At 48.6% G+C, this 17,992-nt stretch overlaps 1 protein-coding gene and 1 pseudogene across 1 annotated transcript; one reads left to right on the top strand and one right to left on the bottom strand.

The window, feature by feature from the left end:
* Positions 1-17,992, top strand: part of LOC147119474 (uncharacterized) — an 88,618-nt pseudogene that overhangs the window by 13,387 nt on the left and 57,239 nt on the right.
* On the bottom strand, positions 14,440-17,691 carry LOC147119476 (uncharacterized). Its single transcript, XM_085985054.1, has 2 exons — positions 17,600-17,691; positions 14,440-16,519 (listed from the first exon to the last, which is right to left on the bottom strand). The coding sequence occupies exon 2, from the start codon at positions 15,843-15,845 to the stop codon at positions 15,483-15,485; it is 363 nt and encodes a 120-aa protein (XP_085841180.1). The 5' UTR covers positions 15,846-16,519; positions 17,600-17,691; the 3' UTR covers positions 14,440-15,482.

The raw sequence follows: 17,992 nt of genomic DNA, 5'->3' as shown, positions 1-17,992 counted from the left end.
CTCTAACCCAGTTATGGGGGTTATTAACATCAGCAGAAACAAACCCCAACTATCAGAATGAACATGGTTCAGTCCTGGATGTGATTAACAGCAGCAATAACAGCAGAATCCAACCCCTGCATCACTTGTGAACTCGGTGTCTCTCCAGGTTGGACGATCAGTTGAAGCCTCATCCACACACAGAACACGTGTACGGTTTCTCTCCGCTGTGAACGGTGCGATGTTTTTTCAGGCTGTGTAACTGGTTAAAGCTCTTACCACAGTCAGTGCTCTGGAACACTCTCACTGGGGTGTCTGTGTCTCGGTGCTTTTCCAGTCACACTGATGTTTGAAATCTTTTCTCACAGACGTAACAGACAAACATTTCTCCTTCCACATTCAAAGGCTGATGATATTCAGGTCCTGATGAATCGAGTGACTGTCAGATCTTGATGTGATGTTTGGTTTGAGTTTCATAAGAACATAAGAAATAGGAGCAAGAATAGGCCATTCGGCCCCTCGAGCCTGCTCCACCATTCAATAAGATCATGGCTGATCTTCTACCTCATCTCCACTTTCCTGCACTATCCCCATATCCCTTGATGCCCTTAATATTAAAAAATCTATCGATCTCTGTTTTGAATAGACTCAACGACAGCCTCCTCAGCCCTCTGGGGTAGAAAGTTCCAAAGATTCACCACCCTCTGAGTGAAGAAATTTCTCCTCAACTCAGTCCTAAATGGCTGAGCCCTTATTCTGAGACACTGACCCCTGGTTCTAGATTCCCTAACCAGGGGAAACATCCTCCCTGCATCTACATTGTCAAGCCCTGTGAGTTTTGTGTGTTTCAATAAGATCACCTCTCATTCTTCTAAACTCTAGAGAATATAGGCCTAGCCTACTCAATCTCTCCTCATAGGACAATATCCCCATCCCAGGAACCAGTCCTGGTGAACCTTCGTTGCTCTCCCTCTATGGCAAGTATATCCTTCCTTAGGTAAGGAGACCAAAACTGTGCACAGTACTCCAGGTGTGGTCTCACCAGGGCCCTATATAACTGGAGTAAGATGTCTTTACTCTTATACTCAAATCCTCGTGTAATAAAGGCCAATGTTTCATGTTTGCATATTTTCCCTTCTAATACCCTGTAAAAGGAGTTTACAAAAGTCAGCCCTGTAAGTACAGGATAGAAATTCAGAACATTCTTCCCTGTCCTGTTCCCCAAAACTGTAAATTCTCATCTCACTCGCTCTACCTCCCTCTGCGCTGAAATCCAAACTCATCGCACCATCTCCAATGTTCTTTTCCTTCTGGCTCGGCTTTCTCCCTCCCCTGAAGGTGCTGACTCTGGCTGGGTTCAGTTCTACTCTCACTGGTTCCCCTCCCTCTCCTCCCCTGCAGGTGCTGACTCTGGCTGGGTTCAGTTCTACACTCACTGGTTCCCCTCTCTCTCCTCCACTGAAGGTGCTGACTCTGGCTGGGTTCAGTTCTACACTCACTGGTTCCCCTCCCTCCACTCCCCTGAAGGTGCTGACTCTGGCTGGGTTCAGTTCCACACTCACTGGTTCCCCTCCCTCCCCTCCCCTGAAGGTGCTGACTCTGGCTGGGTTCAGTTCTACACTCACTGGTTCCCCTCCCTCTCCTCCCCTGAAGGTGCTGACTCTGGCTGGGTTCAGTTCTACACTCACTGGTTCCCCTCTCTCTCCTCCCCTGAAGGTGCTGACTCTGGCTGGGTTCAGTTCTACACTCACTGGTTCCCCTCCCTCTCCTCCCCTGAAGGTGCTGAATCTGGCTGGGTTCAGTTCTACACTCACTGGTTCCCCTCCCTCTCCTCCCCTGAAGGTGCTGACTCTGGCTGAGTTCAGTTCTACACTCACTGGTTCCCCTCTCTCTCCTCCCCTGAAGGTGCTGACTCTGGCTGGGGTCTGTTCTACACTCACTGGCTCCACTCTCTCTCCTCCCCTGAAGGTGCTGACTCTGGCTGGGTTCAGTTCTACACTCACTGGTTCCCCACCCTCTCCCCTGAAGGTGCTGACTCTGGCTGGGTTCAGTTCTACACTCACTGGTTCCCCTCTCTCTCCTCCCCTGAAGGTGCTGACTCTGGCTGGGTTCAGTTCTACACACATTGGTTCCCCTCCCTCTCCTCCCCTGAAGGTGCTGACTCTGGCTGGGTTCAGTTTGACACTCACTGGTTCCCCTCCCTCTCCTCCCCTGAAGGTGCTGACTCTGGCTGGGTTCAGTTCTACACTCACTGGTTCCCCTCTCTCTCCTCCCCTGAAGGTGCTGACTCTGGCTGGGTTCAGTTCTACACTCACTGGTTCCTCTCCCTCTCCTCCACTGCAGGTGCTGACTCTGGCTGGGTTCAGTTCTACACTCACTGGTTCCCCTCCCTCTCCTCTCCTGAAGCTACTGACTCTGGCTGGGTTCAGTTCTACACTCACTGGTTCCCCTCCCTCTCCCTCCCCTGAAGGTGCTGACTCTGGCTGGGTTCAGTCCTACACTCACTGGTTTTCCTCTCTCTCCTCCCCTGAAGGTGCTGACTCTGGCTGGGTTCAGTTCTACACTCACTGGTTTCCCCCCTCCTCCTCCCCTGAAGGTGCTGACTCTGGCTAGTTTCAGTTCTACACTCACTGGTTCCCCTCCCTCTCCTCTCCTGAAGCTGCTGACTCTGGCTGGGTTCAGTTCTACACTCATTGGTTCTCCTCCCTCTCCTCCCCTGAACGTTCTGTCTCTGGCTGGGTTCAGTTCTACACTTACTGGTTCCCCCCCTCCTCCTCCCCTGAAGGTGCTAACTCTGGCTGGGTTCAGTTCTACACTCACTGGTTCTCCTTCCTCTCCTCCCCTGAACGTTCTGTCTCTGGCTGGGTTCAGTTCTACACTCACTGGTTCCCCTCCCTCTCCTCCCCTGAAGGTGCTGACTCTGGCTGGGTTCAGTTCTACACTCACTGGTTCCCCTCCCTCTCCTCCCCTGAAGGTGCTGACTCTGGCTGGGTTCAGTTCTACACTCACTGGTTCTCCTTCCTCTCCTCCCCTGAACGTTCTGTCTCTGGCTGGGTTCAGTTCTACACTCACTGGTTCCCCTCCCTCTCCTCCTCTGAAGGTGCTGACTCTGGCTGGGTTCAGTTCTACACTCACTGGTTCCCCTCCCTCTCCTCCCCTGAAGGTGCTGACTCTGGCTGGGTTCAGTTCTACACTCACTGGTTCCCCTCCCTCTCCTCCCCTGAAGGTGCTGACTCTGGCTGGGTTCAGTTCTACACTCACTGGTTCCCCTCCCTCTCCTCCCCTGAAGGTGCTGACTCTGGCTGGGTTCAGTTCTACACTCACTGGTTCCTCTTCCTCTCCTCCAATGAAGGTGCTGACTCTGGCTGGGTTCAGTTCTACACTCACTGGTTCCCCTCTCTCTCCCTCCCCTGAAGGTGCTGACTCTGGCTGGGTTCAGTTCTACACTCACTGGTTCCCCTCCCGCTCCTCCCCTGAAGGTGTTGATTCTGGTTGGTTCAGTTCTACACGAGTACAACAATAAAATACTGAGGCTGCTGGAAACCTAAAATAAAACAGAAAATACTGGAAATACTCAGGCAGCATCTGTGGAGAGAGAAGCAGAGTTAACATTTCAGGTCAATGACGTTTCATCAGAACTGGAAAAAGTTAGAAATGTAACAGGTTTTGAACAGGTGCAGAGGTAGGGAGAGGGGGAGGAAAGAAGAAAGGGAAGGTCTGGGATAGGGTGGAAGGCAGGAGTGATTGAATGGGATGATGCTGCAAGACAAAAGGAGATGGTAATGGGACAAGAAACAAAAGATGGGTCTAGAGGAGGTGTAAATGGGAATAGCAGAATCATTACCAACAGCTGCTGTACTAAACAATGGGAGCGGTGGCTGTGATCTGAAATTGTTGAACTCAAGGTTGAGTCCGGAAGGCTGTAAAGTGCCTCATCGAAAGATGACACGCTGTTCCTCAAGCTTCCATTGAGCTTCATTAGAATAATGGAGGAGGCAGAGGACAGAGAGGTCAGAGTGGGAGTGGTCTGGAGAATTAAAATGGCAAGAGACTGGAAACTCAGGGTCACCCAATCTGCGTTTGGTCTCTCCAATGTCGAGGAGACCGCATCATGAGCAGTGAATACAGTACACTAAATTCAAAGGAGTACAAGTAAATCGCTGTTTCACCTGGAAGGAATGTTTGGGGCCCTGGACAGTGAGAAGGGAAGAGGCGAAAGGGCAGGTGCTGCATCTCCTATTGTAATGTAGGAAATGCGGCAGCCAATTTGCGCACAGCAAGCTCCCACAAACAACAATGTGATAATGACCAGATTATCTATTTTAGTGATGTTGATTGGGGGATATATATTGGCCAGGACACCGAGGCAACGCCCCTGCTCGTCTTCAAAATAGTGCCATGGGATCTTTTACATCTACCTGAGAGGGCAGACGGGGTCTCAGTTTAACGTCTCATCCGAAAGACAGCACCTCCGACAGTGCAGCACTCCCTCAGCAGTGCACTGGAGTGCCAGCCTGGATTTTTGTTCGCAAGTCTCTGAGTACATGGGGCTTAAATCTGGGGCCCTTCTGTTACAATTCTGTGGGATGTAAACCGTAACCCTGGCACTTACCAGCGCCTTCAGGAGAGACAGTGGGAAACCCCCTGTGTGCAGAGTGAGAATAAAATCAATGAGTCAATGATTGTCTCTCCTGGTCACTGGGACTCAGAAATCCCATTCACACGTTGTTCCTTTACTAAGATGGCGCCGCAAGCGCACCGCTACATGATGAATCATGATGGGGGCGAACAAACCCTCCCGCATTCCCTTACAAAGATGGCGGCCGTTAACCTGGGCCTGTTTTCAGGAAAAAGCCCGGTAGCTCCAAACACGGGAGCTGTAGGTTATTATTCGGGGCTTGCGACTTACGCCAGCTGTTGATGAAACCTTTCCCCTCCACCCGCCAGCTCAATTACTGCCCCGCGCCTCGCACCCACTGCAAAATCGCGCTCCCGACATCAGCCCGCCTGCAGCCTCTGCTCGTCTCCCGTATACCGCACTGCGCATGCGCCAAAGCTGGCACCGCGCCTGCGCACTGGGCTCCTGTAGACTGGGTGTGGCACATTCTCCACCGCGGGGAATGCTGGGTAAAAGACCAGGTTAGTGAATAGAACATGATTTACTGTGATTGTATTGAGGACTGAACCATGTTAATTCTAGCAGTTATGGTTCGTTTCTGATAATCTTACTAACCCCTATAATTGGCTGGAGATTAATATTCTTTATAAATATTTAAAAGAAATATTTGTTTGAAATGGAATGTTTCGAATATTTGATTTCTCCATGATAAGAGACTAATTTAATGTTCTGTTACCGACTGTTACATTTTTTGGCCTTTTCTTACTCTATATTATTTCAGTTCTCATCTCTATTGCCTTCTACTACATCAAACCACAAGCTTGCTCCGTTTGAGTACATGGCTTGTGGGTGTCATAAACTGAACTGTAGTGTCTCACTTACACTCATCTGAAATTTCTTTGAACCACCCCTTTACAGAACTATCTTGCATAAGATTCGAAATAGAAACATAGAAGATAGGAGCAGGAGTAGGCCATTCGGCCCCTCGAGCCTGCTCTGCCATTCAATGAGATCATGGCTGATCATCCAAATTCAGTACCCTGTCCCTGCTTTCTCCCCATATCCCTTGATCCCTTTAGCCTTAAGAAATATATCTAACTCCTTATTGAATATATTTAATGAATTGGCCTCAACTGCCTTTTGTGGTAGAGAATTCCACAGGTTCACCACTCTCTGGGTGAAGAAATTCCTCCTCATCTCTGTCCTAAATGGCTTACCCCTTATCTTTAGACTGTGACCCCTGGTTCTGGACTCCCCCGCCATCGGGAACATCCTTCCTGCATCTAGTCTGTCAAGTCCTGTTAGAATTTTATAAGTTTCAATGAGATCCCCTCTCATTCTTCTAAACTCCAGCGAGTATAAGCCCAATCGACCCACTCTCTCCTCATACGTCATTCCTGCCATCCCAGGTATCAGTCTGGTGAATCTTCGCTGCACTCCCTCCATGGCAAGAACATCCTTCCTCAGATAAGGCGACCAAAACTGCACACAATACTCAAGGTGTGGTCTCACCAAGGCCCTGTACAACTGCAGCAAGATATCCTTGCTCCTATACTTGAATCCTCTTGCTATTGAGGCCAACATACCATTTGCCTTCTTAACCGCCTGCTGCACTTGCATGCTTACCTTCAGCGACTGGTGCACAAGGACACCCAGGTCTCGTTGCACTTCCCCTTCTCCCAATCTATTGCCGTTCAGATAATAATCTGCCTTCCTGTTTTTGCCACCAAAGTGGATAACCTCGCATTTATCCACATTATACTGCATCTGCCATGCATCTGCCCAATCACCCAGCCTGTTCAAATCATACTGGAGTTTCTCGGCATCCTCCTCACAGCACACACGCCCACCCAGCTTTGTGTCGTCTGCAAACTTGGAGATATTACATCCAGTTCCCTCGTCTAGATCATTAATATATATTGTGAATAGCTGGGGTCCGAGCACCGATCCCTGCGGTACCCCACGAGTCACTGCCTGCCACTCGGAAAAAGACCCATTTATTCCAACTCTTTGCTTCCTGTCTGCCAACCAGTTCTCTATCCAAGCCAGTACCTTACCGCCAATCCCATGTTATTTAACTTTACACGCTAATCTCTTATGCAGGACCTTATCAAAAGCCTTCTGAAAGTCCAAATACACCACATCCACTGGTTCTCCCTTATCTATTCTACCAGTTACATCCTCATAAAATTCCAGTAGATTAGTCAAGCACGATTTACATTTTGTAAATCCATGTTGACTTTGTCCGATCCTGTCACTGTTTTTCAAGTGCTCTGCTATTACATCTTTTATAATGGACTCTAGCATTTTCCCTACTACCAATGTTAGGCTTACTGGTCTATAATTCCCCATTTTCTCTCTACCACCTTTTTTGAATAGTGGGGTTACATTAGCTACTCTCCAATCCATCGGAACAGTTCCAGAGTCTATAGAATTTTGGAAGATGACCAGCAATGCATCTACTATTTCTCGGGCAACTTCTTTAAGTACCCTAGGATGTAGATTATCAGGCCCTGGGGATTTATCGGCCTTCAATCCATTCAATTTCCCTAACACCATTTCCCTACAAATACTGATTTCATTCAGTTCCTCCCTCTCATTAGACAATATGTTCCCTGACATCTCTGAGAGGTTATTTGTGTCCTCCTTTGTGAAGACAGAACCAAAGTATGTATTTAATTGGTCTGCCATTTCTTTGTTCCCCATTATAAATTCCCCTGATTCTGACTGCAAGGGACCTACGCTTGACTTCACCAATCCTTTTCTCTTCACATATCTATAAAAGCTTTTACAGTCAGTTTTTATGTTCCCTGCAAGCTTACTCTCATACTCTGTTTTCCCCCTCTTAATTAATCCCTTTGTCCTCCTTTGCTGAATCCTAAACTGCTCCCAATCCTCAAGTTTGCTGCTTTTTCTGGCCAATTTATATGTCCTCTCCTTGGATCTTATGCTATCCCTAATTTCCCTTGTTAGCCACGGTTGAGTCACCTTTTTTGTTTTATTTTTATGCCAAACAGGGATGAACAAATTCTGTAGTTCATCCATGCAATCTTTAAATGTTTGCCATTGCCAATCCACCGTCAACCATTTACGTAACGTTCCCCAATCCATCCTAGCCAACTTGCGCCTCATACCATCGTAGTTTCCTTTATTTAAATTCAGGACCCTAGTCTCTGAGTCAAATATTTCACTCTCCATCTTAATGAAGAATTCTATCATATTATGATCACTTCGCCCCAAAGGGCCTCGCACAGCAACATTGCTAATTAATACTTTCTCATTACATAATTGTGGTAAACCACTGTTATAACCTGTCTGTGTCTGTATGCGTATTCCACTAGGTACAGGTCTGGACATGCCTCGGCTGACTCCTCCCACTATTCCAGGTATATAAGTGACTACCTCCCAGCCCCTTAGTATTCTGGACGGGTCGGCCACTCGAGACAAGACCTTCATTCTTTAGTTAATAAAAGCCTGATTGTTACTCGCTCAACCTCAGTCTTTTGAGTAATTGATGGCGCATCAATAATACCCAGTCTAAGATGGCCTGATCTCTAGTTGGTTCCTCGACATAATGGTCCAGGAAACCATCCCGTATACACTCCAGGAATTCCTCCTCAACCGTATTGTTACTAATTTGGTTAGCCCAATCTATATGTAGATTAAAGTCACCCATTATAACTGCTGTGCCCTTATTGCACGCGTCTCTAATATCCCGTTTAATGCCATCCCCAACCTCAGCATTACTGTTTGGGCGTCTGTATACAACTCCCACTAGCGTTTTCTGCCCCTTGGTGTTTCTCAGTTCTACCCATACAGATTCCACATCATCAGAGCTAATATCCTTCCTTACTATTGTGTTAATCTCCTCTTTAACCAGCAATGCTACCCCACCTCCTTTTCCTTTTTGCCTGTCTTTCCTGAATATTGAATATCCCTGGATGTTGAATTCCCAGCCTTGATCACCCTGGAGCCATGTTTCTGTAATCCCAATTATATCATATCCGTTTACATCTATTTGTGCAGCTAATTCATCCACCTTATTAGGAATGCTCCTCACATTAAGACACAAAGCCTTCAGGCTTGTTTTTTAACATGCTTAGACCTTTTAGAATTATTATTTACTGTAGCCATGTTTGATTTAAACCCTTGATTTCTCTGACTGCCACTTTTGCTTTTCTCCTTCCTGTCTTTTGCTTCTATCCCTGCTTCCCATTCCTCTGTCTCCCTGCACAGGTTCCCAACCCCCTGCCATTTTAGTTTAAACACTCCCCAACAGCACTAGCAAACACTCCCCCTAGGACATCGGTCCCGGTCGTGCCCAGGTGGAAACCGTCCAGTTTGTACTGGTCCCACCTCCCCCAGAACCAGTTCCAATGTCCCAGGAATTTGAATCCCTCGCCCTTACACCATTCCTCTCGCCACGTATTCATCTGAAATATCCTTCTATTTCTACTCTGACGAGCACGTGGCACTGGTAGCAATCCTGAGATTACTACCTTTGAGGTCCTATTTTTTAATTTACCTCCTAACTCCCTATATTCAGCTTTTAGGACCTCATGCTGGTTTTTACCTGTATTGTTGGTACCTATATGCACCATGACAACTGGCTGTTCACCCTCCCCCTCCAGAATGCTCTGCAGCCGCTCCGAGACATCCTTGACCCTTGCACCAGGGAGGCAACATACAATCCTGGAGTCTCATTTGCGGCCGCAGAAACGCCTATCTATTCCCCTTACAATAGAATCCCCTATTACTATAGCTCTCCCACTCTTTTTCCTCCCGTCCTGTGCAGCAGAACCACCCACGGTGCCAGGAAGTTGGCTGCTGCTGCCTTCCCCCGATAAGCCATCTCCCTCAACAATATCCAAAGTGGTATATCTGTTTGAGAGGGGGATGGCCACATGGGACCCCTGCACTACCTGCCTGCGCCTACTACTCTGCCTGGTGGTCACCCATTCTCTTCCTGCTTGTGCAGCCTTTACCTGCAGTGTGACCAACTGATTAAATGTGATATCCATGACATCCTCAGCATCGTGAATGCTCCAGTATGTATCCATTCGCAGCTCCAGCGCTGCAATGTGGTCTGCCCATAGCTGCAGCTGGACACACTTCCCACACACATGGTCGTCAGGGACACAGGAAGTGTCCCTGATTTCCCACATAGTGCAGGAGGAGCATGCCACAGGGCCGAGCTGTGGTGTCATGACTTACCCTTCAATTAATTTAAATTAAATCAAATCAATACCACCAATTACACTACAATTAAATGATATACTCAAGGGCCCTTGGTTACTAGCACTCCCCAATACACAATAGAGACCTTAGAAACTATAACCACAAAAATTAAGACCTTCTAAACTTTATAAACTATTAACCTTAACTGTCAAACTATGGAGTAATATAAATACTCACCTGGCCGTACGCACCCAATCAGTTGCTTCCTCTTGCCCAAGTCACTTTTTGAATTGTGGCGTGGCTCTGGAACGCCACCGCCGGCCTGCGAGATTGACCGGCCTTTGAGAAAAAACCCACGAAAGTGAGTTTAAATACTCACTACTCTCCTGCTGCTCCCAACACCGGCCTCTTCCTATAGGGTGAAAAGTTAGGAAAAACAAAGGCGAAGCTCCTCCTTCCACTCCTTACCTAACCCTGACTCACCCAACTCGCAGCACTCTGTTGAAACCAAAATCAGTTATTTTCTGTATCATTTATCACTTTTTTGGATCCGATTTAGTGAAACTCCTCCACACATACTGCATATGACAATCTTTGAAATGTTCTGATCTTTGTAACTGTCATTGCTGATTTTAATGGTCTCGTTGATTTAATCTCTTGTTACTAACATATCTTGCACTATTTCTTTAATTGTGATAATTGTTTCAAATACTTCCTTTATCAGGTCTTTAGTTCCTCCATTGATCTCTGTCAATCCTTGGTTAGGGGCTGGGGTTAGGGTGTAGGCTTAGGGGTTAGTGGTTGTGGCTCGTGGTTATTGGTTAGGATTGGGATTTGTGGTTGAGGGTAGTGGTTATTGGTTAGGATTATGGTTAATGGTTGGGGTTAGTGGTTATTGGTTAGGATTATGGTTAATGGTTGGGGTTAGTGGTTCTTGGTTAGGATTATGATTAATGGTTGGGGTTAGTGGTTATTGATTAGGATTGGGGTTAGTGATGGCGTTAGTGGTTATTGGTTAGTATTAAGGTTAACGGTTGGGGTTAGTGGTTCTTGTTTAGGATTATGGTTAATGGTTGGGGCTAGTGGTTAGGATTATGGTTAGTGGTTGGGGATAGTGGTTATTGGTTAGGATTGGAGTTATGGGTTGGGGTTACTGGTTATTGGTTAGGATTGGGGTTAGTGATGGGGTTACTGGTTATTGGTCAGGATTGGGGTTAGTGGTTGGGGCTCGTGGTTATTGGTTAGGATTGGGGTTAGTGGTTGGGGTTAGTGGTTATTGGTTAGGATTGGGGTTAGTGGTTGGGGCTAGTGGTTATTGGTTAGGATTGGGGTTTGTGGTTGGGGCTCATGGTTATTGGTTAGGATTGGAGTTAGTGGTTGGGGCTCGTGGTTATTGGTTAGGATTGGGGTTAGTGGTTGGGGCTAGTGGTTATTGGTCAGGATTGGAGTTAGTGGTTGGGGCTAGTGGTTATTGGTCAGGATTGGGGTTAGTGGTTGGGGCTCGTGGTTATTGGTCAGGGTTGGAGTTAGTGGTTGGGGCTGGTGGTTATTGGTTAGGATTGGGGTTAGTGGTTGGGGCTAGTGGTTATTGGTCAGGATTGGAGTTAGTGGTTGGGGCTCGTGGTTATTGGTTAGGATTGGGGTCAGTGGTTGGGGCTCGTGGTTACTGGTTAGGATTGGGGTTAGTGGTTGGGGCTGGTGGTTATTGGTTAGGATTGGGGTCAGTGGTTGTGGGTAGTAGTTATTGGTTAGGATTGGGGTCAGTGGTTGGGGGTAGTGGTTATTGGTTAGGATTGGGGTTAGTGGTTGGGGGTAGTAGTTATTGGTTAGGATTGGGGTTAGTGGTTGGGGGTAGTGGTTATTGGTTAGGATTGGGGTTAGTGGTTGGGGGTAGTGGTTATTGGTTAGGATTGAGGGTTAGTGATGGGGTTACTGGTTATTGGTTAGGATTGAGGGTTAGTGATGGGGTTACTGGTTATTGGTTAGGATTGGGGTTAGTGATGGGGTTAGTGGTTCTTGCTTAGGATTGGGATTAGTGGTTGGGGTAGTCAATAGGATGTTGGCCTTAGGAATTAGGGATTAGGGATAGAAACCACTATTGACAACGCCAGCGTCCTTTTTCATCAAATTTTTTTAACCTTACGCAGATGAGTCACAAAACAGCCTCATGAATTGTTCATTCAAGGATTCTTCCTTCTGGCCCAAGTCCAATTTTACCCCTTCTTTCACAGTTCTACATTTCTCACAGAACAAGATATCAGTGACAAGAAAGGCGGATCCAGGTGTTGTGCAGCTTACATCCAATCATCAGCCTGCCTGAAAAGGGTTTCTGACAATAACTTGTCATCAGGCCCCACCAGTTGCCATCTGATTCCACCATCACATCTTCAACCATTACCCACCATTCACCATCATGACCATTCCACATACTGAGGCTCTCTGATTCCCATTTTATAGTCTCAGTGTAAGTGGTCCCTGGATTTGGTGTCACAATGTAAGTGGTCCCTGGATTTGGCCTCAGGGAGGAAGCTCACTGTCTCCACCTCCCCATCCCAGTCCTTCATTCAGCAGCTTTTGATCTTTTTCTGGGCTCTCTTTTCCCAGCCTTGGTGTTTTGCTCCTATTAATGCAGGCGATGTGGGACCTCTCCCCGCCGAGCCCCCTCTGCTGCTCCAATTCCCTGCTGCACCTTTTGTGCTCGGGTATTTCCCATTGAGCTGCAGAGAAGAGGAGCCGAGGACCCGCTGCAGAGTCAGTGAAGGGGACTGAAAGACAGGCGCGGGCTGAGCGCTCAAACACCCCGGGGAAAGAGAGCACGAAAAAGTCAGGCTGTGATTGGAGGATCAGTGAGCACGTGCGGGAGAGGCAGAACTCAGTGCTCACCCCTACTCCTCTTTCACCTCTACTCTCCAAACCCCCTCACCCCAACTCCTCTTTCACCCCTACTCCCCAACCCCCTTACCCCAACTCCTCTTTCACCCCTACTCTCCAACCCCTCACCCCAACTCCTCTTTCACCCCTACTCCCCAAACCCCTCACCCCAACTCCTCTTTCACTCCTACTCTTCAACCCCTCACCCCAACTCATGTTTCACCCCTACTCCCCAACCCCCTCACCCCAACTCCTCTTTCACCCCTACTTTCCAACCCTCCTCACCCCAACTCCTCTTTCACCCCGACTCTCCAACCTCCCTCACCCCAACTCCTCTTTCACCCCTACTCTCCAAATCCCCCTCACCCCAACTCCTCTTTCACCCCTACTCTCCAACCCCCCTCACCCCAACTCCTCTTTCACCCCTACTCTCCAACCCCCCTCACCCCAACTCCTCTTTCACCCATACTCTCCAACCCCTCACCCCAACTCCTCTTTCACCCCTACTCTCCAACCCCCTCACCCCAACTCCTCTTTCACCCCTGCTCTCCAACCCCCTCACCCCAACTCCTCTTTCACCCATACTCTCCAACCCCTCACCCCAACTCCTCTTTCACCCCTACTCTCCAACCTCCCTCACCCCAACTCCTCTTTCACCCCTACTCTCCAACCCTCCTCACCCCAACTCCTTTCACCCCTACTCTCCAACCCCTCACCCCAACTCCTCTTTCACTCCTACTCTCCAACCTCCCTCACCCCAACTCCTCTTTCACCCCTACTCTCCAACCTCCCTCACCCCAACTCCTCTTTCACCCCTACTCTCCAAATCCCCCTCACCCCAACTCCTCTTTCACCCCACTCTCCAACCCCCCTCACCCCAACTCCTCTTTCACCCCAACTCCTCTTTCACCCCTACTCTCCAACCCCCCTCACCCCAACTCCTCTTTCACCCCTACTCTCCAAACTCCCTCACCCCAACTCCTCTTTCACCCCTACTCGCCAACCCCCCTCACCCCAACTCCTCTTTCACCCCGACTCTCCAACACCCCTCACCCCTACTCTCCAACCCCCCTCACCCCAACTCCTCTTTCACCCCTACTCTCCAACCCCCCTCACCCCAACTCCACTTTCACCACTACTCTCCAACCCCCCTCACCCCAACTCCTTTCACACCTACTCTCCAACCCCCCTCACCCCAACTCCTCTTTCACCCCTACTCTCCAAACCCCCTCACCCCAACTCCTCTTTCACCCCTACTCTCCAACCCCCTCACCCCAACCTCTTTCAACCCTACTCTCCATCCCCTCACCTCAACTTCTTTCACCCCTACTCTCCAACCCCCTCACCCCAACCTCTTTCAACACTACTCTCCAAATCCCTCACCCCAACTCCTCTTTCACCCCTACTCTCCATCCCCCCTCACCTCAACTTCTTTCACCCCTACTCTCCAAACCCCCTCACCCCAACTCCTCTTTCACCCCTACTCTCCAACCCCCCTCACCCCAACTCCTCTTTCACCCCTACTCTCCAAACCCCCTCACCTCAACTCTCCAGAGACTCTCTTGTATTTACACATGATTCTGGAGGTTCTTTGAGTTGGGATCTTTCTTTATTCTGTCCACTCGAGAAGTTTGATAACAGACTTTCTTCTGTGAATGTAGAGCTGGAGTTTTGGGCAGTGATGTGTTTACTTGTTCATTTTGTTGACTCTAAAAATTGAGTCTCGTGGTTTCAGACACCAGATAATCAAGCTCACAACAGATTGTCTTTTACTGACTTTATTAACAGCACTACAAAAATACAGAGAGTGTATAGTTACCCGATCCAGACAACAGAGATAATACAGTGGATTCAGAGCTCTCTTCTCCCCAGGTCTGTTCTAACAAGCTGCGACTACACTGGCGATATTTATATTTAACTTGTTTACTACATTATTGACCTGGCCCTGCCCAAACCATATCCACAAGGATATCTGTCATTGTTCTGACTGTGACCACAAGGCTGTGTCACTATCACACACACACACCGTTTCCTTCTTTCACATCTCCATACACAGACCATCTCTTTACTCATCCCCTTTCTACACAATTGCAGCCGACATGAGCAAGGACGTGAGGCTCATTAAAAGACACACTCATTGCATGACAGCAAAGGTTACACTGGGGCAAATCTTCAGTTATTTTCATTACAGGCACAATGCAGAGCAGTCCAACAGCACATGGCACCTTAACAGAGTCTCATCGACCTACAATATAGAGCTGGATGATTGGGCCGTGATCTGTTTACTTGTTCATCTCTTGTTCAATACATTTGCTGAGTGCATTTACATTTAAAACCAGGTTCTGAGGCGTGATGCTCTATTCGCACATCGAAGGTGAGAGAGATGCTGTGGGTCACACACTAAGCCCAGTAGCTGACAGATTAACAGACTGGACTTTGTGTTTAGTGATCCCGGGCGTGTTACCGATACCTTCCCTGGATACCAAGGCTAGGAGAGGCACTCTAGAAGGTATGGGGAGCTGGGACTTGTCCATGAGAGTAACCGAAGGTATGAGAACTGAAATAATCTAGAGTTAGAAAGGAGAAAAGGCCCAAAAATGGAGCAGTTAGTAACAGGACATCAATTAGTCTCCTCTTAGATTGGAGTAATCAAATATTTGACACAGTGTATTTGAAACAAAGCTGATTTATTTGACAGGAATCAAAATATTAAACTCCAGCCCAGTTATAGGGGTTATTAACATCAGCAGAAACAAACCCCAACTGTCAGAATGAACATGGTTCAGTCCTGGATGTGATTAACAGCAGCAATAACAGCAGAATCCAACCCCCGCAGTCACTTGTGAACTCGCTGGTGTTTCAGCAGGTTAGATGACTGAGTGAATCCCTTCCCACACACAGAGCAGGTGAACGGCCTCTCCCCAGTGTGAATATGCCGGTGTGTCAGAAGGTGGGATGAACGAGTGAATCCCTTCCCACATGTGGAGCAGGTGAATGGCCTCTCCCCAGTGTGAGTGCGTTGGTGTTTCAGCAGATCCCTTCTGCTTTTAAAGCTCTGCTCACAGTCAGCACAATTAAATGGTCTCTTATCAGTGTGAACAAGGTGATGTGCAGCGAGGGTGGATGACTGAGCGAATCCCTTCCCACACACGGAGCAGGTGAACTGCCTCTCCCCAGTGTGAGTGCGTTGGTGTTGCATCAGATACTTTCTGCTTTTAAAGCTCTGCTCACAGTCAGCACATTCAAATGGTCTCTTATTAGAGTGAACAAGTTGGTGTGCAGTGAGGCTGGAGGAGTTAGTGAATCCCTTCCCACACACGGAGCAGGTCAATGGCCTCTCCCCAGTGTGAATACGCTGGTGTGTCAAAAGGTGGCATAATTTAGTGAATCCCTTCCCACACACGAAGCAGGTGAACGGCCTCTCCCCAGTGTGACTGCGTCGATGAGTTTCCAGCTCAGACGGGTAATTGAATCCCTTCCCACAGTCCCCACATTTCCATGGTTTCTCCGTGGTGCGGGTGTCCTTGTGCCTCTCCAGGTTGGACGATCAGTTGAAGCCTCGTCCACACACAGAACACGTGTACAGTTTCTCCCCACTGTGAATGGTACGGTGTTTTTTCAGGCTGTGTAACTGGTTAAAGCTTTTCCCACAGTCAGTGCACTGGAACACTCTCACTCGGGTGTGTGTGTCTCGGTGCTTTTCCAGTCACACTGATGTTTGAAATCTTTTCCCACAGACAGAACAGGCAAACATTTCTCCTTCCACATTCAAAGGCCGATAATATTCAGGTCCTGATGAATCGAGTGACTGTCAGATGTTGATGTGATGTTTGGTTTGAGTTTCCCGTCTGCAAATCCTCCCCTTCTAAAACCCTGTAAAAGGAGTTTACAAAAGTCATCACTGTAAGTACAGGATAGAAATTCAGAATAGACAATTCTAGTTTCTATGGAACATTCTTTCCTCTCTTGTTCCCCGAAAGCTATAAATCCCTGTCCCACACACTCTCCCTCCTCCCTGTGCTAAAATCCAAGCCCATCGCACGATCTCCAAATTTTTTCCTCAGCTTCCAGTTTTCTTCCTCCTCTGAAGGTGCTGACTCTGGCTGGGTTCAGTTCTACATTCACTGCTTCCCCTCCCTCTCCTCCCCTGAAGGTGCTGACTCTGGCTGGGTTCAGTTCTACATTCAGTGGTTCCCCTCTCTCTCCTCCCCTGAAGGTGCTGACTCTGGCTGGTTTCAGCTCTACACTCACTGGTTCCCTTCCCTCTCCTCCCGTGAAGGTGCTGACTCTGAATGGGTTCAGTTCTCCACTAACTCGTTCCCCTCTCTCTCCTCCCCTGAATGTGCTGAATCTGAATGGGTTCAGTTCTACACTCATTGGTTCCCCACCTTTCGAATTGCTTTGGACACTTTGTTAAACACACACACAACAGACGCACATTAATCTGATGGGAGGTCACGGACACACGAGCAGCCAGCGGTGTGGAGCCTCCCGAGACTCCGGCCCCTTTCCAGCCAGTATTTACAGGAGCTGGAGCACGGAAAAGAGTCTAATTGAAATTAGTGATATATTTATTCACACAAACCAAGCCCCAAAATAATGAATAATTTCTCCCGTATTTACAGACGACCCCTGACCTATCACCATTTCTTCTCCATTTACACACGCTCCCGGGCCAATCACCACTTCTCCATTTACAGACGCTCCCTGACCAGTATCCATTTCTCCTCCATTTACAGGCGCTCCCTGACCAGTCTCCATTTCTCCTTCATTTACAGTCGCTCCCTGACCAATCACCATTTCTCCTCCATTTACAGACTCTCCCTGACCAATCTCCATTTCTCCTCCACTTATAGACGCTCCCTGACCAGACTCCATTTCGCCACCATTTACAGACGCTCCCTGACCAATCATCATTTCTCCTCCATTTACAGACGCTCCCTGACCACTCACCATTTCTCCTCCATTTGCAGACTGCCAAGGTCCGCGCATGCTCAGCTCACCTTCTGTTGTTCAAGTTTAAAGGTTAATCCCCGCCCCTCACACACTCTGATTGATCGGAGGACCCGCCCCGCTCTTCCTATTGGTCCGGGGCTCCCGTCAATCACCCGGGCAGTGTGAGCTGAGCATGCGCGGACCTTGGCAGTAGCCGCTGACACATAAGGTGAGAGAGGTCAGGGAGCGGGTTCATGAACCCCGGGGGGACGCTCTCACCCCGAGCTCAGGGAGCGTGTTCATGAACCCCGGGGGGCCGCGGGCCGCTCACACCCCGAGCGGGTTCATGAACCCCGGGGGGACGCGGGCCGCTCACACCCCGAGCTCAGGGAGCGGGTTCATGAACCCCGG

The sequence above is a fragment of the Somniosus microcephalus genome, chromosome 4 (assembly GCF_052327205.1).
Source record: "Somniosus microcephalus isolate GS21.2 chromosome 4, FLI_Smic_1.0, whole genome shotgun sequence".
Taxonomy (NCBI): Eukaryota; Metazoa; Chordata; class Chondrichthyes; order Squaliformes; family Somniosidae; genus Somniosus; species Somniosus microcephalus.
Note: the sequence above shows the minus strand (reverse complement) of the source record. Positions and strands in the feature narration are given on the sequence as shown.

Coding starts and splice junctions, on each gene's coding strand:
- LOC147119476 (XM_085985054.1), bottom strand. CDS start 15,845: ATGCAACACCAACGCACTCACACTGGGGAGAGGCAGTTCACCTGCTCC.